Here is a 9,616-nt window from a genome sequence, read left to right on the forward strand (position 1 = left end):
AGGTTCGCCCCAGGCTCCGCCCAGGATTCCGCCCCACTCAACCCGCGAGTCCCGTAGCCTCCATCCTGGTTTTGTGGGGCGCTTGCGCATTTCTTAAGGCGTCTTGGCACTGCCCGAATCTAAATATGGGTGAGAGGCAGGGAACTTCGTAGTTTCTACAGGTCCCTTTCTGGCGGCTTCTGTACTCTCTTAGAGCTGTTTTTTGTTTGTTTGTTTTTGTTTTGCCTTTCTTGGTCCTGAGACTCCGGCTTCTTGCTCCCTGATGTGGCTGAAGAGGGCATGTTACAAATTAGGCGATCTCCGGGCAGCCTGTCTCCTGGCGCAGGGTCCTTGGGCTGAAGCTTAAGGCGACCGCAGGGAAGGCAGGGTCCTTCTCTGAGGCAGTCGCGCAGGCAGCGGCTGTGGGAAGCCGGTTACCGGGCGTCATGTATTACAAGTTTAGTGGCTTCACGCAGAAGTTGACTGGAACATGGGCTTCCGACGCTTATAGCCCGCAGGTACAGATAGCTCCAGGCCCTCTCGGAAGGGCCGCCCGAGCCTCTGCGCCAGGCAGTCGTGGCGCCGGAGCCGGGTGGGATTCCTGCCTGCGGTTCGGTTTAGCTCGGTACCACCCCTCCGGCCGCCTCTCAGCATCTTCTTGTGGCGGCCTTAGAGGCTCCTAATTCTGTAGCTGCTTCCCCCGCGGGGTTGGCCCGCGGCGGAAGTTGGGCCTGGCCTGGCACTTAGCTGGGGTCAAGGTGACCTCCGAGGTCGTTGCTTTTGCGTCGTCGGGGTGGCTTGTGGGGTCGGCGTGGCCCCGAATTGCGACCCAGCAGAGTCCGAAGTTCGTCTTTGTCCTCTTTAAGGAGGTCTCGCTTTTAGTCTCCTCGGTGTTCCATTGCTACCCCACCCCGCGTAGCCCAAAAGCCTCATCAAAGCTCGAGATTGGAGAGCTGGGACGACAGCACCGAGGGAAGCCGTAGGGGCAGGAGAGGCTATCGGGTCAGAATTAAGAGACTTAATGGGTTCTTTTTAAATGTTTAGGCGAGCCTGGGCAGTGTAACGACCTTACGCGTCTCAACTGATCGCTGTTATTTGAGTCTAAAAAAGTAATCTGATTTCATTTAGATTTTACCAATTGGAGTTTGTCTCAGTTGTAGACTTTTTTCCTTACGTTTACTTATTTTGAGAGAGCGCGCGGGCAGAGAGAGGGAGAGCGAGAGAATCCCAAGTAGGCTCCATACCATCAGCACAGCACAGCCCAGCCCAGCTCTAGGCTCGAATTCACAAACTATGAGATACGACCTGGGCTGAAATCAAGAGCTTAACCGACTGAGCCACCCAGGTGCCTCTCAGTTGTAGACTCTTAACATGAGCTAACATCCTGGCTTTGCTGCTTTAGTTTTATGGGCTTCACCAGGTTACTTTATTGTGAGTTTAGTTTCATCTGGGGCACCTTTCGTACAGGTTAAATGAAGTGACTAGCAGCCTTTGGCAGGTGGTTGGTACTGGATAAGTGGTAGCTACTTCCCCTCTAGAAGTTGAGTGTGAGATACCATCATATTCCTTATTCTTATAGTGTGGGAACCGTTGGTGAAATATGCAGTTGGAAAACTGTACTGGAATAGTAAGGATCCCAGGTGGGGTGTAAAGAATGCGCTATTATGTTACTTCTTCCTTTTTCTGGGGGACATGGCAGCTTGTCCATGTGGGGAAGATGTTTAAGAGTAATTTCAGTCTAAGATGTGCTATTAATATTAACTCGAGTAGAGAGGGGGAAAGGGCAAGTTTGGGGAGTGTGGGGTTCAGGAGGAAGGGTCGAGGTTTATAAATGTTGAGCGTGTGATGATGTCATGTCTGGCAGCAGCTGGATTTATAAGCCCATAATTGGTAGAATCTGTGGTGGGAAGGAGATCATCCAGGGAGCATATAGAGAAAAAAGGTGGGAAGATGGTTAGGCTGCGGGAACACTAAGCGGAGGGTAGAGGAGGAAAATTTATCAAAAGAACAAACCAGGTGGGGCGCCTCGGTGGCTCAGTCTGTTAAGTGCCCAACTTCAGTTCATGTCATAGTCTTGTGGTTTGAGAGTTCAAGTCCTGCTTTGGGCTTTGTGCTGACAGCTCAGGGCCTGGAGCCTGCTTCAGATTCTGTGTGTGTGTCTCTCTCTGCCCTCCTCCTGCTCCGTCTCTGTCTCTCTCTCAAAAATAAATAAACGTTTAGGAAGAAAAACAAAAAGAAAACCACAATTAGAAGGGAAACCAGTGTGGTGGTGTCCCTGAAGCCAAATTGGTAATGAGATCAAAGAAAGAAATGTCAATAAGGATTTATTTTGCAGATTACAGGGGAGTAACCATTTCTATCCTGTTTGTTTCAGTAAAAGACATGTAATGTAGTTTTCATGCACTGAACTTAAATGTTACAGTTTTAATGAGTTTTGACAAAGGCATACACTGTAATCTCCAGCCCTGTTAACATTATAGGACATTTAGTCACCCCTAGGAAGTTTCCTTCCCCGTTCAGACTTTTATAAATAGTTCTGCCTGTTTCTGAATTTCATGGATGTGGAACCACACACTACTCATTTGTAAGGTTTTTTTCTCCCTCAGTACTTTTTGTTTGCTTATTTTTGAGGATGAGGGAGAGAAAGTACGAGAAGGGGGCAGGGAAGAGAAGGGGTCAGAGAATCCGAAGCAGGTTCCAGGTGCTGAGCTGTCAGCACAGAGCCTGATGCGCGGCTCAAACTCACGAACCTTGAGACCACGATCTGAGCCGAAGTTGAATTCTTAACCAAGAGTCACCCACGCACCCCAGCACATTAAAATTAGCTCTCAGAGATTACCCTGAGATTAGCAGAGATTATTACCCTGAAATTCATGTACAGATAGGGCCTTCAGATTTCTAGCACCTCTTAAATTGTGCATCTCTTGAGAATTTTAAACTTCTTAGTTACTTAAGGATTTTCTTTTTTTTTTTCCTTGATCTATTTTTATTATTTACTTTTAGAGCATGAGCGAGTGGGGGAGAGGGGCAGAGGGAGAGAGAGAGAATGACCCAAGCAGGCTCCGTGCTTCTTAGTCACTTAAGGGTTTTTTAAAATCTGTTTTTATTAAAAAAAATCTTTTTAATGTTTATTTTGGAGACTGTGTGTGAACAGGGGAGGGGCAGAGAGAGAGGGAGACACAGAATCTGAAGCTGAGCTATCAGCACAGAGCCTGATGGGGGCCTGGAACTCAAGAACTGTGAGATCATGACCTGAGCTGAAGTCGGACACTCAACCAACTGGGCCACCCAGGCGCCCCTATTTATTTTTATTTTTTAAGAGAGAGATCCTGAGCGAGTGGGGGAAAGGGGCAGAGAGAGAGGGAGAGAGAAAATATCCCAAGCAGGCTCTACTCTATGCAGGCCTTACCCCAGGACTCTGGGGACATGACCTGAACCAAAATCAAGAGCTCAACTGATTGAGCCACCCAGGCACTCAGGGATTTCTTAAGCTATGTTGAAAGAAATGATACTTTTTAGGTTTTATATGTAGATTTCAGAGTGCTTGTGAGAGGCATACCCCCCTGGCCAGGTGTTACAGCTTTAGTAATTAGGAATACTTTCCTTTTTCTTTTCTTGGAAACATTAACACTGTAAAATGTTTGTAACTTCCAGTATTATGTAAAGTGAATAAGCTAATGTGCATTGAAAAACTTGGTATAGAAAAGCTAGTTTTCTAACAATGGTACGGGTAGATTAGATGACCAGTAATTGTATTTTCCAGTGGTTGAATGAAAAGCATTTTCCTTACCTTTCTGTGTCCTATGTCAAAATAAATTGAGGCTAATAAACACATGAAAAGATGCTGAACATCATTAGTCAGTAGGGAAATGCAAATCAAAACTACGGTGAGATACTACTTCACACCTGCTAAAATCAGAAGACAGACAACAGGTGTCAGTGAGAATGTGGAGAAGCAGGAACCCTACTGTATTGCTGGTGGGGATGTGAAATGATTCCGCTGTAGCGGGATTCTCACACAGTAAGTGGTGACACTAAGGCTTTTCTTTCCAGGAAGCAACTTAATTCTTGCCCACACTGCTCAGTTGGGTTTGTACTCTTAAGAACTGATCACTGAACGCCTTGTGGCATAGTTTTTTATATATTTTTTGCTTCTTTGTCTCCCACGTATGGTAACACACAAACATGTATCCTGATTAAGTGGTCTCATTTTAACAAGGTCGTGAGGGATTGTCCCATAGGAGGTGTAGTCTGGTTGCCTTGAGGTTTTTTTTGTTTCCTTAGGGAAGGGACCCTACTGCACAGCCACTTTGGAAATAGTCTAGTAATTTCTTAAAAAGTGAACATTTTGGAGTGCCGGGGCGGCTCATTCAGTTAGGCGTCCGACTTTGGCTCAGGTCATGATCTTGCAGTCTGTGGGTTTGAACCCACATCCCGCTCTGTGCTGACAACTCAGCCTGGAGCCTGCTTTGGATTCTGTGTCTCCTCTCTGGCCCTCCTCTGCTTGTGCACGCTCTCTCAAAAATAAACATTAAAAGTTTTTTAAAAAGTGAAACATTTTTACCTTATGACCCAACAGTTCTCCTAATTAAGAGGGTAGGATGACCTTCTAGGTAAAGGTAACTGTGGGAGTGAAGGAGGAAGTGGGGGGGGCTGCAGGGAAATCACTGAGTAGTAAGTTTAGCGGTAGGTGGAGTAGGTCATGAAGGGTCTAGGATGGTAGGACTTAATTTTGTGAGAAACAAATAGGATTTACAAAGCAACTTGATGCAGAAAGTTGTGGTAGAATCTTACCCAGAGGTTGGAACAAGGACATACTTCTCACCTTTAGTTTCATGAAGATTTAAATTTTTTTTAAATGTTTTATTTATTTGTAGGAGAGAGAGAGAGAGACAGCATGAGCAGGGGAGGGTCAGAGAGAGAGGGAGTCACAGACTCTGAAACAGGCTCCAGGCTCTGAGCTGGCAGTCAGCACAGAGCCCGACGCGGGGCTCGAACCCACGAACCGCGAGATCATGACCTAAGCGAAAGTCGGACGCTTAACTGACTAAGCCACCCAGGCGCCCCATGAAGATTTAATATGGAGGAGAAGGTATCATAACCAGAGCTATGCTTCGGAAAGATAGTCTGCCTGGGAGAGACCAGTGCTGGGGATGCCTGTTATCCCCATAGGATATTCTATGAGTTATACTCCTAGAATAGTTCAGGGTCGTTTGAGTGGGAAAGAGGAACAGGTCTGGGAGATAAGGACTTAGTGACCAATAAGGGAGATTGGGGGGATGAGAAAGGAGATCTTGCAGATGACTGGGTAATGAGAGGATGGTGGTGCTGTCCTTAGAAACAGGGAACTCCTGAATAGATTTGTGAGAAACGGTGAATTTTGGACTTGCAGAGTGTGATGTGTCCGGGAAACATGGAGGTGGTGATTGATATCTAGATGGGAGTTAGAAAGAACTTGAATCACTGCAGATTGAAACTTGTTTCTAGTCCTAAATCACAGTGCAAGAGTTCTTAGGTTTCTAGCAGTAAAAAAACAAAAACAAAAAACGATCAATTTGTAATGAGCTCATTCTATATTAAAGATATTAACCTGTCGTGTGTCAAAAAAAAAAAAGTTTTTTTTTTTTTTTTTAACGTTTATTTTGTTTGAGACCTAGCACGAGCAGCGGAGGGGCAGAGAAAGGGAGACTTGGAATCTAAAGCAGGATCCAGGCTCTGAGCTGTCATCACAGAGCCTGACACGGGGCTTGAACTCATAGACCGCAAGGTCACTGAGCTGAAGTTGGACACTTAACCAACTGAGCCACCCAGGTGCCCCTAAAAATTAAAAAAAAAAAAAGGGTAATTCTCTTATTACTCCTCTCTCCTTCTCAAACCTAAAAGGTAGAACAAAAGGGAAACTTGGGCCAGTCAACTTCAAGGGGAAATTATCAAATTTACTTCTCTCTAAAAATTTGGAGCAAATAGGAGCCCTTGGCTGGCTCATTTGGTGGAGCTGGCTCTCTTGGGTCTTGGGGTTGTGAGTTTGAGCCCTGTGTTGAGTGTAGTGATTACTTAAAAATAAAATCTTAAAAAAATTTATTTTGGAGCAATTAGACTAAAAACAATTCAACTGCTAAATGGTTGTGGTTGAGTGGTCTTAATTGTAGGGGTAGTGATTGTGTAAATGGCTAAGAGATTTGATACTAAAAAGCAAAACCTGTAATTTCCACTTGGTTTACAGTCCACTATTTTAAGAACAGTGGCAGCATTTATTCACTAGTTTTCTTTGTGGGAGGTATGGGAGGCTCTGCCATCAAGTGCTGACTTGATTTACAGACTTCAGTTCTGAAATACTAAAGTCTACCTTGTTGTGAAGCTATTGTTTATTTATACTTTATTGTATTTTTAATGTTTTTATTTATTTATTTTTGAGAGAGGGCTAGAGACAGCATGAGCAGGGGAGGGTCAGAGAGAGAGGGAGACACAGAATCTGAAACAGGCTCCAGGCTCTGAGCTAGCTGTCAGCGCAGAGCCCAACGCGGGGCTGGAACCCACAAACCGTGAGATCATGACCTGAGCCGAAGTTGGACGCTTAACCGACTGAGCCACCCAGGTGCCCCTGTTTGTTTATACCTTAAACAAATATTTACTGAATATGCTTTTTGCTTTTTTAAGTCTAGGGAAGTAAGAGCAGTGAACAAAACCTGCCCTCACGGGGCTTCCATTGCGGTAGTGGGGGACACAGTAAACAAAGAAAAGTACGATATGCTAGGTGCTGGTAAGTGCTGTGGAGGGAAAAAAAAAAAAAAGCCAGGTAAAGAGGAGGACATGCAGTTTAAAAGGTGGTAAGGAATGTCTCACTGAGAAGGTGAGACACGGGCAAAGACCTGAAGGAGGTGAGGGTGCCAGTTATGTGGGTACCTAGAGAAGAGCATTCTAGGTAGAGGGATTCTAGTGCCTGATGCCTGGGAGATTTAAGGGGCTTATCTAGTGGGCTACAGTAGAGAGAGGGGATGATGTAGGTGGCGGGGTGGTGGGGTTTGAAGGCTGCATCTCGTGGTGCTGGAAGCCATTGTAATTTTGGGTTTAGCTCAATGAGATGGGACGCTTTGGTGGAAGTTTGAGCTGAAGAGTGACATCTCTAGTCACTGGTTGCTGAATTAAAAGTAGCATGCAGGGTAACAAGTGTGGAAATGGAAGGAGGGTGATCAGTTAGAAGGGTGTTATAAAGATCCAGGAGTTTGGGGACAGCTGGGTGGCTCAGTTGGTTGAGCCTTTGATGCTTGATATCGGCTCAGGTCATAATCTCCCTCTTTCTCTGCTCCTCTCTTGGTCGTGTTGTCTCTAAACTTAAAAAAAAAATCCAGGGGTTTGGACCAGAATATGGATTGGTAGAGATGGGGAGAAGTGGTCAGATTCTGAATAGATTTTGAAGGTAGAGCAAAAGGATTTACAATGTGTGTGCATCAAATTAAGAATGATTCCAAGGATTTTGGCCAGAAAACCTGTCAGTTATTAGGATGGGGAGGCTCATAATTCTCTGTTGGGACAGCTGCCACACTGGAAGAGGCATACGTGAAGGGATTTGCTTTAGATACAAATTTGCTTTGTATTTACATTCCTGGTTAATTAAGTCCACTTTTGAGAACCGCGGTGTCATTCCTGTCTAGCTGCCTTGAGACACTGGAAACACTGACTGCTCTTAAATTGTTAGGTTTACTGACAGATAGATGAATATCCATTCCTTTTATCGGCGGGGCTAGGACAGTTGAATTATTGATTGTGTGGTATAATAAAAGTGTGTGGGTTTGAATCCCATTTTCCTTATGGAATCTCTGAGCTTTGTTTTAATCATCTATTAGATGGGCTGATAAGACCTTACTTACAGGGTTGATGTGAAGAGTAACTTTATTCATGAAAGTTTTGTAGGATTCTGAGAAGAAATGCTTATTAAATGAAAAAAAACCCAGAATATAGAATTTTATGTTCAAATATGCATATGAAGAAAGATGGGAAGAGAATATACAATTCATAACGGTTGATGGGATAAAGTAATGGGATTATAGGTCATTTTAAAATTTTGTATTCCAGACTTTTAAAGTATTCTAAATGGAAATAACGGAGTTATTTAAAACCATTCAGATGGTTGATACTCCTGTTTTCAGATATTGTTCAGAAGCTTCTCTAGTTCTGAGTCATTTGATGGGTGAACAAACACTGAGCAATTAGGTATAATCCTTTCTAAAAACGCTTTCACATTAGTCCTGTCAAAACAAGAATTTCAAACCATTTTTGGAGATACTTGGTATAAAGGTTTTTAAATTTTTGCATTCAAGGAGAAATCCTTATAGAAGAAAATACAAAGCTCGCAGAATTAGGAAGCATGTTAGAATTTTCAGTTCAGAGTGATCCTTTTTAGCCTTCTTAGTCGTTAGGGACTCTCTTCCCATCTCTGAATCCTTGTGAGTCTGAGTATATTATATACTAAATTTAGGCTAGTGGCTTACTCACCAAACTTTAAATGAATTGTTGGTTTTAAGCAGTAGTTGAGAGGGGCAGTGGGAGAGGTAGTAGAATATTTAAAAACCCAAGACTCTCAGGGGCACCTGGGTGGCTCAGTTGGTTAATTAAGCATCTGACTTTGGCCCAGGCCATGATCTCATGGTGTGTGAGATCGTGCCCTGTGTGGGGCTCTGTGTGGACAGCTCTGAGCCTGGAGTCTGCTTCAGAATCTGCCTTTCTCTCTCTCTGCCCTTCACCCTGCTTACGCGCTCGCTCTCTCTTTCTCTCTCAAAAAATAAATGTTAAAAAGGAAAATTAAAAAACAAACAAACTCAAGTATCTGGACTTTAGAAAGGCCTGAATTTTGGCACTAGACTCCATCTTTTTTGCTACATGATCTTAGGCAAGTTACCCTCTCTGATCTAGTTTTCTTTTCTATAAAATAGGAATAGTAACATCTTGGTAGGTTTGCTGGCAGGATTAAATGAGATGATGCATGTGAAATGCTTGACAGGATACTGGGCTTATAACAAGGGCTCAGTAGATAATTAGTGGCTGTTATTCCTTAACATTAATCTCCATAATGGCAGAGATTGTATTTGTCTTCATTGTATATTTTCAGTATAGAGGAAGTGTTCAATAATATATGCTGAATGAGTGAATGCAGTGCAGATAATTCCCATTTGTGGGACTTTGTGAAAGAAATAGAAACCAAGTTTACTTTTGGAGGGGGAAGTTTAACTGAAGTATAGTTGATTTACAATACTATATTAGTTTTAGGTGTATACAACAGAGTGATTTCCCAATTATGTACATTACAAAATGCTCACCACAGTAAGGTACTTAACATCTGTCACCTCACAAAGCGATTCCTTAACCTTATAATTGGACATTTGTACTTCTTAATTTCCTTCGACTTTTTCATCCTATGACCCCCTCCCCTCTGGCAACCTCCAGTTTGTTCTCTGTATTTATGGGTCTGTATCTATTCTTTATTTTTTTGATTCCACACAAGTGGAATAATGTATTTGTCTTTTTCTGTCTTACTTATTACACTTAGCATAATATCCTCATTCCTATCCAGGTTGTTGGCAGTGGCAAGATCTCATTTTTATGGCTGAATATTATTCCACTGTGCACAGCCCCCCCCCCC

General features: G+C 43.6%; 1 protein-coding gene across 1 annotated transcript in view; it reads left to right on the forward strand.

The window, feature by feature from the left end:
- Positions 1–358: 358 nt before the first annotated feature.
- Positions 359–9,616, forward strand: part of COX7A2L (cytochrome c oxidase subunit 7A2 like) — a 21,866-nt gene continuing 12,608 nt past the window's right edge. Inside the window, exon 1 of the mRNA XM_077773450.1 lies at positions 359–497. Coding sequence (XP_077629576.1) covers positions 426–497 — 72 coding nt within the window. The 5' untranslated portion in view covers positions 359–425. The remainder of the gene's footprint in view (positions 498–9,616) is intronic.

The sequence above is a fragment of the Crocuta crocuta genome, unplaced genomic scaffold (genome assembly GCF_008692635.1).
Source record: "Crocuta crocuta isolate KB4526 unplaced genomic scaffold, BGI_CrCroc_1.0 scaffold67, whole genome shotgun sequence".
Classification (NCBI taxonomy): Eukaryota; Metazoa; Chordata; class Mammalia; order Carnivora; family Hyaenidae; genus Crocuta; species Crocuta crocuta.